Source organism: Equus quagga, chromosome 13 (assembly GCF_021613505.1).
Source record: "Equus quagga isolate Etosha38 chromosome 13, UCLA_HA_Equagga_1.0, whole genome shotgun sequence".
Taxonomy (NCBI): Eukaryota; Metazoa; Chordata; class Mammalia; order Perissodactyla; family Equidae; genus Equus; species Equus quagga.
The window spans coordinates 38,391,271-38,409,157 of NC_060279.1; the positions used below are offsets into that span (position 1 = coordinate 38,391,271).

General features: G+C 56.7%; 2 protein-coding genes and 1 long non-coding RNA gene across 3 annotated transcripts; 1 reads left to right on the plus strand and 2 right to left on the minus strand.

Annotated features, from left to right (window-relative positions):
* Nucleotides 1-18: 18 nt before the first annotated feature.
* MTX1 (metaxin 1) lies at nt 19-5,531 on the minus strand. The gene is given in 11 exon segments (XM_046682020.1): nt 19-353; nt 449-603; nt 1,043-1,119; nt 1,247-1,429; nt 1,615-1,707; nt 3,245-3,324; nt 3,457-3,526; nt 4,541-4,719; nt 4,722-4,848; nt 4,850-5,311; nt 5,505-5,531. Coding segments are annotated over 11 exon segments (1,668 nt in total). The 3' UTR covers nt 19-138.
* THBS3 (thrombospondin 3) lies at nt 5,195-16,364 on the plus strand. The gene is made up of 23 exons (XM_046683230.1): nt 5,195-6,069; nt 7,090-7,296; nt 7,845-8,101; nt 8,207-8,309; nt 9,356-9,382; nt 9,596-9,678; nt 9,769-9,820; nt 9,947-10,095; nt 10,467-10,607; nt 10,847-10,924; nt 11,303-11,455; nt 11,671-11,781; nt 11,876-11,983; nt 12,292-12,451; nt 12,795-12,913; nt 13,051-13,103; nt 13,391-13,584; nt 13,774-13,952; nt 14,062-14,110; nt 14,289-14,485; nt 14,736-14,908; nt 15,826-15,965; nt 16,054-16,364. Exons 1-23 carry the CDS (start codon nt 5,991-5,993, stop codon nt 16,110-16,112), a joined length of 2,871 nt encoding a protein of 956 aa, XP_046539186.1. The 5' UTR covers nt 5,195-5,990; the 3' UTR covers nt 16,113-16,364.
* Nucleotides 7,995-16,956, minus strand: LOC124250936 (uncharacterized). Its single transcript, XR_006891647.1, has 6 exons — nt 16,603-16,956; nt 13,353-13,550; nt 12,685-12,734; nt 10,442-10,549; nt 9,630-9,761; nt 7,995-8,131 (listed from the first exon to the last, which is right to left on the minus strand). It is a non-coding gene; the product is annotated as an uncharacterized LOC124250936 (long non-coding RNA).
* Nucleotides 16,957-17,887: the final 931 nt, after the last annotated feature.

The window sequence follows — 17,887 nt, forward strand, 5'->3', positions numbered from 1 at the left end:
GAGAATGTCTGATCCTAGTCAGTGTGAGCAGGTTTATTCCGGGGGTAGCACCCCATTTCTGGCCGTACCAATAATGAGACACAGGGGCCTCTGGAATGCATACAGTAGAAAAATCAGTCCTGGGAGCATGAGGATGACTCATTCCTCTTCATCCTCCTCAGCCATGCCCAGGGCCCGTGTGCCTGGGGCCCGAGCAGGCGTTGCCCGCTGGATAGAGACAATGCCACTGAGCAAGGCATAGCCCACCATGGCTGCCAGCCCTGCCAGCACAGATAGGATCTGGTTCCGGCGCCGGTATGGCTCCTCCTCAGTCTCTGGGCCTGCTGGTGTCTGACGTGGTGGTGGCACCCCAGCTGAGGGGAAAGGAAGGAAGGTAGGCAGGGGGCTAGTTCCTGGATCCCTGCCCACTCTCCTCAAGGCTGGCGCCCACCATCCATCTACCCCTTACCTCCATCCCAGGGGAAGTAGAGGCTGAGGATGTGGGTGCAGTAGGCACAGAGGTTGTGCAGCCCCCTCAGGTGGGCCTGCAGCTTCCCACTGGGCAGCTTTGCCTGCAGCAGCAAGGCCAAGTAGCTGAAGACAAAGGCGTCTAGGGAGGCGGGGCTGGAGTAGAGAGAGAAGGGTGGGATGGAGAGGCAGAAGGGGTAGAGATAGAATCAGAGGAAGAGTCGGCCCTGGAAGGGGGGCCCTGGGCAGCAGAGGGCCACCAGGGGAAGAGAGGACACACAGTTCTGGACCTGGTGTGGGAAGGGCTCCCCAGGTGGCGCCAGCCTGGCCCTGAATGGGACTCTATCCCAGGGCTGCACAAAGGGCACATTGAGTGCCCCACAGCCCTGCAGGCCCCTCCTGTGCCTGGCGGCCCTCCCACCCTCCTGCACCACTGAGGAGGCTCCGACCCCACACACAGCCCCACTGTCATCGGACCTAGTGTCTGTCCCGAGGAGCTCTTATCCAGAGCCTGAGCTCACCCCAGCCCCTGCAGCTACATCTGAACCTGTATCTTCTTCCAAGCCACCTATTATTCCCCTGGAGTCAGACTCACGCATCTCCAAAGAAGAATTTCTGAGAGCCCAGGCGCTGAGAGAGAAGGGTCAGGCATTCCCGAGCCTCTTGGTACAGCTATAGGGAGGACACAAGGTAGGCTTGTGGCTGCGGGAACAGTGCTGCCTCCCCTCCTAGGCACTCCCAGTCCTGGCCATCATCCTTGGGGCTCCTTTCATACAATAGCCCCCTGTCCCAGAGGTACCTCCTTCTCCAGCTCTTCTTCATTCTCAGGCCTGTGCTCCCCGCACAGCAGCTGCAGCCGCTCCATGTACTGCCGCTGCATGCGACCAGGCAGGAAGAAGTTGAGGGGAAAGGGCATAGCCTCTGCATACCACTTCCGGGTCACTTCCACATAGTTCTTGGTGTCTACCCAAAAAGTATGTATCTGGATTGGGTACGTAGGAAGGAAGAGGCAGGTCTGAGCCAGTGCACCTGCCTGACTCAGAGGAGGTTTCTGATCCCCATGCTGTTCTAAGCCTGTTGGGTGGGGGGGTGGGGAATGGGCAGTGTGTGTGCGCCTGGCCCCCTCCCCTGCTGGCCATGAATGGTGGGGGGGCTGGACACACTCACCAGCACTGGGAGCAGCTTCTCCTCTAGCAGAGACATGAAGGCCAAAGTGTCTGCCCCTTGCCGGGCTGACAGATCATAATCAGCATTATACTTCTGTGGAGGAAATGTCCATGAGGTGGATTCCGGGGGCACCTCCCCAAGGAGGAGGCATCCTGACTGGTACCACCCTCACTGGCCTCTGAGTGTAGCAGAGGTAGAGCAAGCAGCTTTTCCCACTGAGGCCCCCTTGCCTGGGCCCAGCCAGTAGCCTGTTGCTGTTGGCAGAAAGCCTGGGTCTTGGAGCCTGCTGGCCGTGAAGGTCTCACGCCCAGTTGGGGGAGGAAGGAAGGCCCGGCCGCAAACCAGGAGCAGCTCCCAGAGTTTCCACGGAAAGCTGGCAGCATGCCTGCTGACGGCAACTTTCTAACTGTAACTTCCCCGATCCAGGCACCACAAAGCTAGCAGAGGAGAGCTCAGATGCAGTTCGGGCCTCAGTCCATGCCTCAGGAACTAGGGGACGCCATCCTCATGCTCCCAGGACCCAGGGAACCCATGCCCAGGGCCCCTGGCTTGTTCTCTCAATGCCTAACTCTTAGCTATTTCTTCTATTTCATTCCATGGCCCAGGCGCCACCGCCACACACACATTCCAACCGCACCCCCATGTCTCAGCCTGCCACACCTTCCTAGGCTCCAGCGTCTGCTCCTCAGCACCCCTGTCTACATCCTGAGTAAGCTTTGTCCCCAAATAACCTCTTGAGCATGATCCTTAAATCTCTCTGAGCCTCAGTTTCTCCCCTGTGGAATGAAAGTAATAGTCTCTTTTCTCTCAAAGTGGCTGTGTTAGGAGAAAACTCTGGAAACTGGAAAAGCTGTGTTCACATATAAGGAAACAAGAGAGTGACCTAGTCCTTGCCAGGAACTTTGGCTTTTACCTGGATCCCCTCTCCATGCCTCTCAAGCTTGCCTTAATTCTCCAGCTCCTTCACCTTTGGAAAAGTAGAAATGAAGATGAAGGGCCCACTTCTGACAAGGTGTTCCCTTTTGGAACCAAACTAGGAAAGCTAGAAGAACCTTTGGAAAGCATCCTAGCTAAGCCTCCCTAGTTTTAAAAATAAGGAACTTAAGGCTCTGAGAGGTTAAGTGAGTTGGTCACACAGTCAAGAACAGAATGAAGAGGAGAGCCTAGGTCTCCCCATTCCTCTTGTAATACTCTTTAAACTTCCCCACCCTGGTTCTAAGCCTTGTCCATCCTGAGCCCCATATCCAGCCCAACCTGAAAAAAAGGGCAATGGCCCTTAGAAGTCCCTCTCTGGTCCCACCTTTGAGGGCATCATCTGAGCCAACTGCTCTTTTCTACTCCACTTTCCCTTCCATGTGTCATCAGCCTATTCGTTTCTCTCTCCCCGCCCAGCAGGCAGAGGGCACTGTGCTTCCAGATGCCCTGACAGTGCCCCAGCTTAATCTCTGCCTACTGCTTCCTGCTTCACAGCAACATTGTGTGCGTCTCTCCCATCAGGCTTTGTGCTCCTTGAAGCTCTGGGTCATCTGCGTCTAGCTTGGCATGTACTTGGTGCTCAATAAATGTGTGTTGCACTGACTGAATTGACTGAACTTCTCTCACTGACAGCCCCCCTACCTGAGCCACCTACCTCTTTTCGAAGGTGGGTGATGATCTTGTGTGGTACCGAGATGACCTCTCCATGACTGGTCCGAAGGGCAGGCAGAGTTCCTGACATTGAGAAAGAAGTATGCCCACCAGACCCTTAGCTGCCTATCCATGCATATTTGCACCACATCCCTGTCTGTCTCCTGCTCCTCCCCTTGTACATTCCCTTCTTCACTCCCCAGGGACACTGGGTACCTGAAGGGCTCCGCCAGGGGTTGGTGATCTTGTGCACCTTGAGTGGGGCACCAGTAAATCTGGCATAGGTCTGCAGGGAAGGAAGCAGAAGGCAGAGAGGCCAGGGAAATGGCCCCCACAGGAGAATCAGGAAGAGAAGTAACACTTATTGAATACCTTTCCTGTTATGCTCTATATTTAGTACTTGCTTCCCAAAAAAAGAGGTAGACATTACCTTTCCCATTTTACAATGGGCAACACAGGGCTCAGAGAGAGATTATGGACATGTCCGTGATTACAGGTCAGCCAAGAAAATCCTTCGCTCTGCCTCCTCTCCTGACATCTACCTGGTGAACACCTATCCTCATAAGTTTTTCCTAACCAGTATATCCCTCTTGGAAGCACTGGCCATGCCCTTCTTTGGCAGCCGCCCTGGCCTGTTCCTACTTAGATCTTAGCACCTCAACATTTTATTACATTTATTTGCTTACACGTCTACCTTTTGATAAACAAATTCTGGGGAGGGACCAAGTCTTACTCATCTTTACATGCCAATGTTTGGTATTTGGAAGAGGCCTAATACATGCTTTTTAAATGAAGGAGTGAATGAGTGAAAGGAAACAGTCTGTCTGACTTCAAAATTCTTTCTATAGAACCTGGCTGTGGGCTTTTTGGTTCAATAAACAATAACCTCAATAAGGAGAAGGAGGAAAGGGGGAGGAGGAAAGGAAGGCTGAGAAGAAGACAGGAATGCCAAGCCCGGGAACCCTGAGATCGTCCAGCTTTAGTAAACCTCCGGATAAAGAAACAGCTCCCACAGAGAACAGATCGCCCCAAGGTCACACAGCCAGTAAATGGATGTGCAAGGACTAAAACAACATCTCCTGAACCCCAGACCAGACCTCTTTCCATTGCTGCACAAACCCCAGGCTGCTACAGCATAGGACACTGAGCCCGTACCGGCCAGGCACGTTCTTTGATGGCTTTAGTTTTCCCCACTGCACCCGTGCTGAGGCGCCCTGGCAAAATTCGGAACGATCGGCTAGTTCAGGCCCCCTCCCCAGTCCTCCAGGGCGCAGCAGAGGGCGCTGGCGCCACCCCTCACCAGCACGGCCAGGCTGTCCAGGTCCACTGACGGCAGCCCCCAGCCCCCCGACCAGCAGAACAGCTCCATGGGCGCCGCCATCTTGCCCGCCCTCTGTCCCGGAAGCACCTCCCTCCACGCTTCTGCCCTCCCCGGCGCGGACCCGCCTCCCGCCGCCGCCCCTTTGGGAGCTCCGGGCGGGGGCCGGGGGAGGCCCTCGGGGAGGCGCGGCTTCGCCCGGCCGGAGAGGCGGCCGGATGGCGCGGGACGGAGCCGCGGGCTTCGGGGGAGGGCTGCAGCCGCCTGATCCAGAGGCGGCTCCCGAAGGGGGGCGAGGGCTCTCGGCCAGGCGCGCCTCTGACGGTCAGGGCGCCTCGGCCGAGGGAGCCCCGAACCCCCGAAGGCAAAGCAGGCCCAACGGGAAGGGGGTCTTGTGCGCCTGGACGGGCTCTGGGGGCTCTCGCAAATCTGCACGTGGCCTGGGCTGCTCCAGCGCCCCTCAGGGCTCAGCCCCGAGCGGGGGCTGCGGGGGGGGGGGTCCCCCGAGCCGCATGTTTTCCACAGCGCGTTATGTTTGGAGCGGGCCCCGCGCCGCCTGTCGCCATGGAAACAAAACAGGGGCGGTGGCGGCGGCCGGAGCGAGGCCTGGTTGGAGCCTGGGTGGGGGAGGGGAGGTGGGGCTCGCTGGCTGTTGCCTTGGTAACGGGAACTGTGGCGCCCCTCCGCTTCATCCGGGTCACGGCCTGCCCACCAGTACCCCCAGTGTTCCCAGTCTGGCCCCTGGCCCCTGGCCTGTCCGCCGGTCTACTGCCCTTGGTGTCCCTTTCCTCTTGCCTGATTTCTTCACTCTAACCTGACGACTGTTTTAGACTCTCCCTCCAGTTCCCATCGGACGCTTCCATACTCCAAGTTTTCCTAGGAATGAGGGAAAATGGAGGCACAGGCACATGTGAAGGACCCCCCACCCCACCCTAAGAAAGCGCACTTGCTCTGTCAGAGCAACAAATTTCATGCCATGTGGACAACCCCTGGGCACTATAGCGAGCTAGTTTGGGCCACTCCCTTGGCATCCTCTCATGCCAGCTGTGGAATAATGCTCCTGTCTGGCACTGCCCCTGCCAGGGGTTCCTGCCTTTCCCAACTGTGGCTTTCAGAAAACAGTAGCATTCGGTAGTGGCCCCCAACAACCAGATGCCAGGAGAGAGAGAGGCTCCTGGGGGAGAGGACCATTAGGGAGAGGGAGGAGGTAGAGAGGCCTCCAGGACTCTTCCCGGTGCCCCTGGTTCCAGGAGCTGGGGATGCCTCTAGGGTGATTGGCAGCTCTTTGTTTCAGCCCCCCCTCACCCGCCTGCTGGCCCCCCCCCTTCAACTCCCCCTTCCAGTCCCTCCGCCCCCCGCTCCTGTTCTCTCCGCCTAGCCTTTTCCCCTCCCAGCCGCCTGCCTGCCAGGGGTAGTGAGCCGGCTGAGCGGCATGGAGACGCAGGAACTTCGGGGGGCCCTGGCTCTTCTCCTCCTTTGCACTTTCGCATCTGCCAGTCAGGACCTGCAGGGTAAGCCTGTCTCCATCCTCTTAGACCCCTCTCTGTCTCCTCCCCATTTGCCCCCAGGCTAGAAGCAGGGAACATGTGGGCAAGGGGAAAGGGGAAGAGTCCTGAAATCAAGTGGGAGGGAAGAGTTGGTGAAATTACCGCCCTGTGGGAAGGAGTTGACACTAGAGGGTGGTGGGTGAGTGGGAACTGGCCAGGGTCAGCATGAGGCCAGGGCAGAGGACTCAGGAGCTGGATGCTAGGGCTGCCTGGCTATGTTGGTGTCTTAGCATCCACAGGCACCCTGGGGTCTGGGAGAGCAGCTTGGAGGTGGGCTTCTTCAACTCCTGGGCTCCTGGCTGCCCAAGGACAGGGCTGGGGTGGGGACGGAGAGGTCTGGACTCTCCTGGAGGTCTGGTGGTGGGATGGGCCTGTGGGTGTGGGAGAGGTAGTTGGAGGAGATGACACAGGCACAGATTCTTTACAGGCTGGAAGGGAAACCACAGATTGGCCAGGACACAGGAGGCAGAGGAGCTGGGTCCCACATTCCCGTGGGAGAGAGCCAGACAGTGGGAGGGTCAGAGCCTTCAGTAGGCAGCTGTTCCCATCCAGAGCGAGTGTGCTGAGCCCCCAGGATGGGAGGAGGGGCACTAGGGTGTGGAATGAGCCAAACTCAGCAGTGTAAAGAGAAACTGCCTTCCCATTTCTGCGCTGTGGGCACCAGGTGCTACCCCTGCCTGGGATCAGCACAGTGACTCCTTTGCGCCACCTGGTGGGAGCATCTCAAGTTTGTGGGATGCTGTTTCTGTATTCCCAAGCGAGCCTCAGGCCTGCCGGTTCCCACAGATTGGCAATAGGCAATATTTAGGGAAAGGAAGGCACAATGCCTTGTCCTCTAACAGCACAAGGGTTGAATTTTGAAAAGGTGACTAATACTGTCTGGGGAGGGTTGGGGGGTGAAGGATGCCCCACCCTTGAGGGCTCAGGGAAGAGAGCAGACCTTAGCATTTGACCTCTTTCTCTGACCTTGATCATCCTGGCCAGTGATTGACCTGCTGACTGTGGGCGAGTCCCGGCAGATGGTAGCTGTGGCGGAGAAGATCCGGACAGCCCTGCTCACCGCTGGGGACATCTACCTCTTGTCCACCTTCCGCCTGCCCCCCAAGCAGGGTGGTGTCCTGTTTGGCCTCTACTCTCGCCAAGACAACACACGATGGCTGGAGGCCTCTGTTGTAGGCAAGATCAACAAAGGTGACTGGTGGGCATCTCCTTTCCTGCAGCAGTGACCCCCTTGAGCACTCCCTCATCCCCACTCCCAGATCCCTCTTAAGGACCATGGACCCACCAGGCTGTGCCCAGGCACCAGGGGCACCTGCTATGGGGTGCTTAGGAGGTGTCTTAGGAGGCCAGGCCCCAAACAATAGCATAATGCCTGGTATTTGTAGGGACCAGGTGTTGTACTTGGGGATGCCTGGGGGGAGGAGAGGCATGTCTCTGTGCCCCAGCAGTGGTATAGAGAGGTCCCCAGACTCCTGGGACAGTTCAGTGGGTACAGAACCAGCTGCCACCCTAGGAGGGGATAGAGTGATCTGATGCCACTGAAGACTCAGAAGTCCTAGTCTCTAAACCAATTTGAAAAACATTTATTGTGTACCTATTATGTGCAAGATGTTGAAAGATACATAGTTGAATAAGGGATGATAGCTTCAGAGATGTGGTACACAGCAGAGTTGATCCAAGCCTCAACTGGGAGACAGGGGTGGGGGACAGCGCCCATACTGACCTCCCCTCCTGGGCAGTGCTGGTGCGGTACCAGCGGGAGGATGGCAAAGTCCATGCAGTGAACCTACAGCAAGCAGGCCTGGCCGACGGGCGCACACACACGGCTCTCCTGCGACTCCGAGGCCCGTCCCGCCCCAGCCCTGCCCTGCAGCTCTATGTGGACTGCAAACTGGGTGACCAGCATGCTGGCCTTCCGGCACTGGCCCCCATTCCTCCAGCGGAGGTTGATGGGCTGGAGATTAGGACTGGACAGAAGGCTTATTTGAGGATGCAGGTGAGCAGGAAGGGAAGACCCTCTGAGTTGCTGTGAAAACAATTTGCACCAATGGGAGGAGGAGTTGGTAGGTCCTTCCACCCTTCTCTGCTCCTGTCCCCCCAGGGCTTCGTGGAATCTATGAAAATGATTCTGGGTGGGTCCATGGCCCGGGTTGGAGCCCTGAGTGAGTGTCCGTTCCAGGGGGATGAATCCATCCACAGTGCAGGTAACACAGTGACTTCTGTTAGCTGACATCCTGGACCCCAGGTCCTGTGATAATTGGTGACTCTCATCCTCTTGACCTCCCTCCCCCTAACACTCATTCCTTTGGCTCACCTATTCCTGGGGCCTCTGACCCTGTTAACCCAAATCTCCTTCACCTCTGATTCTATAATCTCCAAATAATACAGCCATCCCAGGAGGTGGGTCAAAAAAATTTCCCTGTTCAGGGGCCAGCCCCATGGCCTAGTCAAGTTTGGTGTGCTCTGCTTTGGCAGCCGGGGTTCACAGGTTCAGATCCCGGGCATGGACCTACACTACTTGTCAGCCATGCTGTGGTGGCAACCCATGTATAAAATGGAGGAAGATTGCCATAGATGTTAGCTCAGGGTGAATCTTCCACAGCAAAAAAATAAAAAAAAATTTTTTTAAATTTCCCTGTTCAGGTCATCCCGCCTACCAGGGTGGCCAGAAAAATAAAATGATCCAAGGGAAGAATATAACTCTGAAGAACTCTGAGTGGGGGTGAGGAAGTTAACTACTTGGTCTTGGTTGCCTGGGATAAGGGTCTTGGGTCTTTTTTAGCTCCCTTTGGCAGCTATCACTTAGCAGCAGTTTCTCTGAGCATTGCCCATCTGCCTGGTCTCTGACAGGGATGTTTGGACGCTCTTACCTAAATAAAACAGCCACTTCTCCTAGATATTTCAGAGAAAGGGCTCTTGCAGTAGAAGCTTAGGAGGGTGGAAATGGAATGTTCTGGGGCCCTGGCCCTGCTTTGGGTTGCCTCTCACTTGGATCCCTTCTGCCACTAGCATGCCTGGGGAACAGGAGGATTTGGGTTTTGACTGTCTGTGAGGCGACTTCCTTACAAGGTCCCTCACCTAGTGGAAAGAGCTGGTGCTGCTTGCCTGTCACCTCTGCCGCCCTACTATCCAACACTCCATCTTTATTCAAGGCTCCAGCCCTTTGTCCCACCCCTCTTTTTCTTCCTCCTCTTCACCAGCCAGGCCCATCTTCACATCTCCACTCTCTGTGTTTTCTTCTTCTTTCTAGTGACCAATGCACTCCATTCCATCCTCGGTGAGTAGGCTGCGATGAGGTGGAAGGGGCAGGAGAGTGGAGAGGGGACCAGGCTTTGGCAGCTGCCTGAAACTGTGTCCTCTTCAGCTGGGAATGGGGTGGGGTTTAAAGGGGGGGTGGGGGGGAGTAGTGGCAGGAGCTGGCTCACTACCCAGAGAGGGACGAGGGCTGATGCCCCAGTTCTGAGCCCTTCTGCACCCTGGGCCCTGACAGGAGAGCAGACCAAGGCGCTGGTCACCCAACTTACCCTCTTCAACCAGATCCTGGTGGAGCTGCGGGATGATATCCGAGACCAGGTTTGAGTGGGCCAGCAAAGGGTGGCACTGATTCTGGGGTGGAGTGGCAGATGCCAAGAGCTGACTCCTCCCCATCCTTCTGTCTGCCAGGTGAAGGAAATGTCCTTGATCCGAAACACCATCATGGAGTGTCAGGTGTGCGGTGAGTGGGCGAGTAAGGGAGGGCTCCAGGTGGCATTACTGTGCTCCCCACCCCATGGCTTCGGCCTCCACTTCTGGTGATTTGAATGGTGACTTCTGGGTGGCTCTGATTGTACTCGTCCCCCAGGCTTCCACGAGCAGCGCTCCCACTGCAGCCCCAACCCCTGCTTCCGCGGCGTGGACTGCATGGAAGTGTATGAGTACCCCGGCTACCGCTGTGGGCCCTGTCCCCCTGGCCTGCAGGGCAACGGCACCCACTGCACTGACATCAATGAGGTGGGGGAGGGCAGAATCTGGAAGGGCACAGAAAGCTACGGGGAGGGAGTTAGGAGGCCCAAGGTGGGGTGAATGTTGGTCAGAAGCAGAGGAACCTGGGGTTTAGGAGAGGTTGGAGACCATAAAAGAAGTGTGAGAAGGAAGGGACAGAGGCCTGGGGTGAAGACTGAAGGGCCACACAGGGAAACAGCTGGGGGAGTGACAGGAGCAGTTTGAGATAGCTAGCCAGGAGGGAACCTGGACGGAGGCTGGGGTGGGGATCAGAGCACAACGAGGTTGGTGGGGGAGGGCCACAAACAAGGGAGACCGGGAGCAGTGACCCTAAGATCACAGGCAGAGGCCTGACCTCTTCCTTCTTGTCTGGTCTCCAGTGTGCTCATGCTGACCCTTGTTTTCCGGGCTCCAGCTGCATCAACACCATGCCTGGCTTCCACTGTGAGGCCTGTCCTCGAGGCTACAAAGGCACCCGGGTGTCTGGTGTGGGCATTGACTACGCCCGGGCCAGCAAACAGGTCAGGTTGGGTAGAGGGTGTGGACAAGAGATCTTGGCCTGTAGGGGCTGGGGGCTTCTGGGTTGGACCTGGGGTCTTTGTGATAAATGGGATGAGGCTACTGGCTCATCTGCTGGCTTTGCATTGGTTTGGGTCTGGGCTTCATGTCAATGTTCACAGATAAGGCCACACCAGTGCCCTCTCCTGTATCTGAGGAGACCCACCATAGGTCTGGTTCTACCCAAAGTCTGCCCCTTCAGGTCTGCAATGATGTTGATGAATGCAATGATGGTAACAATGGTGGCTGTGACCCAAACTCCATCTGCACCAATACCGTGGTGAGCTGAGTACTGAGTGTGTCTGGGGAGGTGGGAATGTGAAACCCCCTCCTCAAATTCCCTGCTCCCCCTCGCCCTTTCCTAGGGCACTGCACATAGTAGGTGCTCCACACAGACCTGATTTGGAGTTCTGGTTCTGTCTCTTTCTAGCTGTGACTGTTAGCGAGTTATTTAGCTTTTCTGAGCCTCAGCATCCTCACTTGAAAAATAGGGCCATTGTCTACCTTGAAAGGTTGTCAGGAGAACCTAAAGGAGATAACTGATAGACCTGGCATAGAGCTGTGAGTGCCCATCTTACACACCTCAAGGGGGACAGTGCTGGTCCTGGGACCTGGCGGGCTGACCCTCCTTCCTCAGACACTGCTTCCCTACTCCTAGGGCTCTTTCAAGTGTGGTCCCTGTCGCCTGGGCTTCGTGGGCAACCAGAGCCAGGGCTGCCTTCCAGCCCGGACGTGCCGCAGCCCAGCCCACAGCCCCTGCCATGTCCACGCACACTGTCTCTTTGAACGCAATGGTGCAGTGTCCTGCTCGGTGAGCTAGGCCTGGGGCTTGGAAGGAAAAGGGAGAATCTGGGCTAGTGCAGAGCTAGTGAACATGTTTATGGGCTGGAATGGGGGCCTTCACGGGAGAGGGAGGTGGGCCTGGGCCCAGGAATTGGCTGGTGAGAATAGAGCCTGAAGCAGGGAAAAGGGTGTGTGTGAGGAGCCAGTCCAGACCACTAACTCCCACGCTTTGTGTTGCCCCAGTGTAATGTGGGCTGGGCCGGGAATGGGAACGTGTGTGGGCCTGACACGGACATTGATGGCTACCCAGACCAGGCGCTGCCCTGCATGGACAACAACAAACACTGCAAACAGGTACAGGGGGCAGGTGCTCAAGTGAACAGGATAGGGCGCCCCAGGCTGGGGCAGGCCAAAATTCATCCATCCTCCTCTTCCCCATGACCTTTAGGACAACTGCCTTTTGACACCCAACTCTGGGCAGGAAGATGCTGATAATGATGGTGTGGGGGACCAGTGTGATGATGATGCTGATGGGGATGGGATCAAGAATGTTGAGGTAGCTTCCAGACATCCTGCCCCTTCTAGCTCCTCTGTTCTCCTCCACATCTCTGTTGCCTTGTCATATAACCCTGCCACTCTTGGCCCTGGGCAGCTCTCCCAGAAGAGCCCAAGTGCTCCAAAATTAGAAAGGCATAAGCCTGGTGCCCAGAATGAGGTGGACTACCTGGAGGTTGGATGGGTGGGACTGCACTAAGCACATGGACCATCACAGGGGAGGTGATTGTAGACAAGGGTACAGGGACAAGGTGGGTGCTAGGTGGCCAGTGGTTCGAGGGAGGCCTGACTCTTTCCCTCCCACCCCAGGACAACTGCCGGCTGTTCCCCAACAAGGACCAGCAAAACTCAGATACAGATTCATTTGGTGACGCCTGTGACAACTGCCCCAATGTTCCCAACAATGACCAGAAGGACACAGATGGCAATGGGGAAGGAGATGCCTGTGACAACGACGTGGATGGGGATGGTGCAGGCCTGGGGTTGAGGGGGTGGCTGGGAGACCTGTCAGAACTTGGATACAGGCGGGAATGAAGCAGGGAGACTAGGAAGTCTGAGAATTGGGGTGGGGGGGCAGGGCGGTGCTTAGGGAAGTCAGCCTAGGTGAGAGATTACTGCGGCGGGTGTCGGTGGGAACGTGAGGTAATGTGTAAAGTTAGGCAGGGAGTGGGTAAGAGGGTGAGACAAGTACAGGCAGATTACCTGACCAGCTGTCCTCTGGATGGGAGGCAAAGATTGGGGCTTTCACCAACCTAGAAGAGGGAGTGTGACAGGTTCTAGTGACAACCTTGTGCTACCCCCATGTCTTCTAGGCATCCCCAATGGATTGGACAATTGCCCTAAAGTCCCCAATCCCCTACAGACAGACAGGGATGAGGATGGGGTGGGAGATGCCTGCGACAGCTGCCCTGAAATGAGCAATCCTACCCAGGTACAGGGGAATGGAGAGGGCAGGGAAGGGGTGGGGGCCTAGTGGATGAAGCCCCGGCCTTTTGGACGGGAAGTGGTCAGGTCACCCTCTTCAGAATTATCAAGAAGAGATGGTGAGAACAGGCCCCTCTCTCTCAGACAGATGCAGACAGCGACCTGGTGGGGGATGTCTGTGACACCAATGAAGACAGGTAGGGTCTTGGCCAAGAGATGGAAGGTCTTACAGGGGATCCTTTACTTTCCTCTAGCATATTCTCAATTCCCTCTATGATTTAGTCTTAAATCTCCACTACTATTGAACAGGAAGTCATTCCCATAGTCTACCCTACTTTCTTATTGCTGGACCTTCACCTCATCTGGCTGACTGTAAGGGGTCTGGTTGAATGGAGGGCATACCCCAGAAAGACTCCTAAGCAGAAGAGGGGGGAAGGATGTGGTACCTTTAGAGTGTTTATTTGGTGCCTGTTCTTCTGGACAGCGATGGGGATGGACATCAGGACACAAAGGACAACTGCCCACAGCTGCCCAACAGCTCCCAGCTGGACTCAGACAATGACGGACTTGGAGATGAGTGTGATGTGGATGATGACAATGATGGTGTCCCAGATTATGTGCCTCCTGGTCCTGATAACTGTCGCCTGGTACCAAATCCAAATCAGAAGGACTCAGATGGTAAGCCTGGGGTCCCACAGAGGATTGGAGTGGTGTGGGCTTTGCTTAGGGAAGGGTAACAGGCCTTGCTGGGGAGTGAGGAAAGGCAGAATGGGGAGAGAGGTCAGGAATGCAAGGCCCAAGAGATGGTAGTGCTGGCTAATGCCAGTGGCCAGGGCCTTTCTGAGTGCCTAGCCTTACTCTGCCCAGGCAATGGCGTTGGTGATGTGTGTGAGGATGACTTTGACAATGATGCAGTCGTTGACCCCCTGGATGTGTGCCCTGAAAGTGCAGAGGTAACCCTCACAGATTTTCGGGCCTATCAGACCGTCGTCCTGGATCCTGAGGGTGATGCTCAGATTGACCCAAACTGGGTCGTGCTCAACCAGGTACTGGGGCAGTGGGCTGGGCGGGTGCTGTCAGACCAGACTCCCAGGTGGGGCCTTGGTGGGGTAGCGCACCTGGATCAGGGCTTTCTTCTTTGTTGCACACCACCAGGGCATGGAAATCGTTCAAACCATGAATAGTGATCCCGGCCTGGCAGTTGGTATGTAAGGGACACCCAGTTCAGTAATTTCAGTAATTTCTAAACAAAGGAATCCTACCAGGGGAGTAGGTGGGGAGCAAACTGGCCACACATATAGCAGGCATCCCTTCCCACCCCCACCTCACAATGGGCCACCAGTAGCTTTGCTGCCCCTGACCTTGATCCCACCCACCCCTAGGATATACAGCCTTCAATGGTGTGGACTTTGAAGGCACCTTCCATGTGAACACAGTGACTGATGATGACTATGCAGGCTTTCTCTTCAGCTATCAGGACAGCGGCCGCTTCTACGTGGTCATGTGGAAACAAACGGAACAGACCTACTGGCAGGCCACACCTTTCCGGGCTGTGGCCCAGCCCGGGCTGCAGCTCAAGGTCTCGCAGCTGCCCAGATTCCCCAATCCTGGGCCCTTTCCCAAAGTCTCCCCCGGCAACCCCACGGCCTCCCCTGCTGCCTGAGTGGGAACCCTCTTACCCAGACTTCTGGCCTGGAGGTTGGCTCCCTGGGGTTCCAGAACATTCTCCTGACCACCTAGACTTCCTTTTCCACCTGCACTTATCAACCTGTTGTCTCCCCTCACTTGGGTCCTGTGGTTGACCGGCTGTCTTTGCCACTGTCCCCCAGGCAGTGACATCAGTGTCTGGCCCAGGTGAGCACCTCCGGAATGCTCTGTGGCATACTGGCCACACCCCTGATCAGGTACGACTGCTGTGGACTGACCCACGAAATGTGGGCTGGCGTGACAAGACCTCCTACCGCTGGCAGCTGCTGCACCGGCCTCAAGTTGGCTACATTCGGTGAGGGGAGGGGCTGAGCCCTCCTGAGGGACCCCAGGCTCAGCCTGTCCTTTGCTTTTAGCTGGGATTCACCAGTGACCTCCCCTCTACTCAGTGCCTTGGTGCCATTGGCCTGGACTGGGACTTCTCTCCATCTCCCCTCTCACCACAGACCTGCTGCCTCAGCCCTGCTTTCCTCCTAACATCAGGCAGCCTGGGCTCTGGTGCTGGTGCTGCCGAGGACCTATAGGCAGTGTTGGGCAAGTCCTTCCTTTTCTGTGCTCTGTTTTCCCCTCTGTCAAATGAGGGCACCTCTGGGAACCTCCAAACCCCAGGCCAGTCTGTGGAGAGGCACATCACATCCAGCCCCTTCATGGGGACAGCTCAGAACTTGCCTCATCAAAGGGATCATCATTTACAGAAGAGCAAACTGAGCCCCAGACTTCACGCCTCTTAGTCGCAGAGCTGAGGCCTCTCAGTTCAGCACTTTATCCAAACTTCACATTTCCTACTTGGTAGGGATGACAGGGAAGGGAGGGGAAATGGCCAAGAGCCGAGTCCAGGGACTTGGGTTGGTTCCCCTTTAAGGTGCCTGGGGCTGCGGGGGCGCCAGGGCAGGGGATAAGGGGGGGTGGACTAGAGCCTGGGAAGCGGGTGACTTCACCCCCCAGTCCATTGTGCTCATCGTCATGGCAACCCAATCCTCGCTTGGAATGTGGCTGGTGCTTTGAGATGCAAAGGGGGATGGACAAAGAGCCAGGGGCCCCAGGCCTGAGAAAAGCACCCCCTTCCCTCCCCTTTCCTTCCTCCCTTTTCCCCCCTCCCTTCTCTCTCAGGCCTGGTGTGCTCAAGGGGGGTTGGGGTTGAACAGGGGCCAGGCATGGTGGCACAGTGCCCACTGACACCCTAGCACCAATGGACACCCCTATCCTGGACAGGGTGAAGCTCTATGAGGGTCCCCAGCTAGTGGCGGATTCTGGGGTGATCATTGACACATCCATGCGAGGGGGGCGTCTTGGTGTATTCTGCTTCTCCCAAGAAAACATCATTTGGTCCAATCTCCAGTATCGATGCAATGGTGAGGCTCTAGACTGAGATCAGCCTGACCTCTCATGCCCTCTTGGGAGAGCCACATCTTCGGACCTTAATCATTTCTCCTTCCTCAGACACAGTGCCCGAGGATTTTGAGCCATTCCGGAGGCAGCTGCTCCAGGGAAGAGTGTGAAGATGTGGCCACCGGACTCAGAATCCTGATTTTAGACCCTTTGACCTTGGGGTCCATTCTGGAGACCCTGGGGTCTAATATACAGCCCCTCAGCCAAACACAGACCCTCCTCTGGCACCCACCAGGAGTTCAGCTCCAGAGGGGTGGTGACCCCACTGTTCAGGAGATGGGAAGTTTTCAAGGGGTATTTCTCAGGCACTAACCCCACGAAAGATAACAGCACATTGCCATAAAGTTCCAGTTGTTTTCTAAGCCAGTGCAATTGCTTATTTTAGGGGTAATCCGGGATAGAGTGGGAGCAGGAAGGAACCTGAGGGGGGTAAGGGAGAGGACTGGTAGGATGGTAGTTAGAGATCTACAGAAAGTTTGGCTGAGTTTGGGACATGATGAGGAAGGTGCTGGATGGGGGTTAGGTGAAGGCTAGGGGTCAGGTGAGGGATGAGGTACTGGTCGGAGGATGACTAAAGTCCTCCCAGTCCCTCTTACTCACGGTGGCAGCGGCGACACTCCAGTCTATCTTAGATCAGCCGGGATCGAGAGCCAGGAGGGCTGGGACTGCCCCGCTCGGGGTGAGGGGGAGGCCGGGGGGCCGAAGGGGCCGGAGGCCGGGACGAGTGCAATATTGGCGGGGGAAAGAACAACACTGCACCGCGTCCCGTCCCTCCCGCCCGCCCGGGGCCCGGGATCCCGCTCCCCACTGCTTGAAGCCGGACCAACCCAAGAACCCGGGGCTCGCTGGGGAGTTGGGTTCACCTAGGAGGCCAGAGAGACTTGGCGTCCGGAAGAGGGTGAAGGGGATGGTAAGGGGAAGGGAGGGAGGCAGGGAGAAAGGGAGACCGCGGGATCCCGGAAGGTCGCTATCCGATGCCGGGGCGTTGAGCGCGCTTGCTCTTTAAATACTCAGACTGCGCGGCGCGGAGCTGTCGCCATGGTGACGCGTGTCCCAGCAACCGAAATGAATGGCTGTTGCCTGGTAACGCCGGGCTGAAGTTGTGGGGCCGCCCACCTAGATACTCGCGCTTTCACTAGCTGCAGGTGGGGGGCGTCCCCGCCTTCCGGCCCGCGCGCCGGGACAAGCTGACGTCAACGGCCCCCGCCCCGCCCCGCGCCCGCCCCCCGCTGGCCGCCGCACAAAGCCGTGCTAACCTGGTGGAGCTGCGCGAGCAGGGGAGCAGGGCTGCCTCCCTCCCTGACCCGGCTCCCCTCCAATCCCGTCGCACTGAAGTGTTTTTAGCGTTCCTTCTTCATTCTTTATTCATCGGGGCTAAGAATTGTTTTCCTAATGCGGATGTAACTGCTTCCGTCGGCCTAGACTTCAACCCAGGACCTCCGGATGGGGTCCGATACCCTATGCTCCATGTGCCGCTCTGGCCCCAAATATTTCCCTGCTCCCACATATTTCTGCCCTTCAAAATACCTTTCGGTCCCCCCAAATTACTCACCCTCACATACAGTTTTACCCCCTCCCAACCATGTGCCTACCTGCCCCAAATACCGCTCTGCTCCCCAAAGGATAATTCTGTGCCCCCAAATACCATTCTGTCGCCGGGCCTACTCTCTGCCTTGTGAAAAACGTAACTAACGTGCCCCATTATCCCTCCCACATTCCGATGTCCTCTCCCACATACCTCGGTGCCCCTTCCACGTACCTCAGGACCCCACCCACTTAGCGCCATTTCCTCCAGACACCACCCCCACTCGCTTGAGAGTCCCCTCTTAAAGCTCCCAGCCCCTCCATCCGTGGTACAGTGCGTTGCTCCCCTTCTCTGTCCAAG

Excerpts from the sequence above, each read along its gene's own strand:
- THBS3 (XM_046683230.1), top strand. The coding sequence starts at position 5,991 with ATGGAGACGCAGGAACTTCGGGGGGCCCTGGCTCTTCTCCTCCTTTGC. Across the intron at positions 6,070-7,089 it reads TGCCAGTCAGGACCTGCAGG|TGATTGACCTGCTGACTGTG; the intron begins GTAAGCCTGTCT and ends CATCCTGGCCAG. Across the intron at positions 13,585-13,773 it reads AAATCAGAAGGACTCAGATG|GCAATGGCGTTGGTGATGTG; the intron begins GTAAGCCTGGGG and ends TACTCTGCCCAG.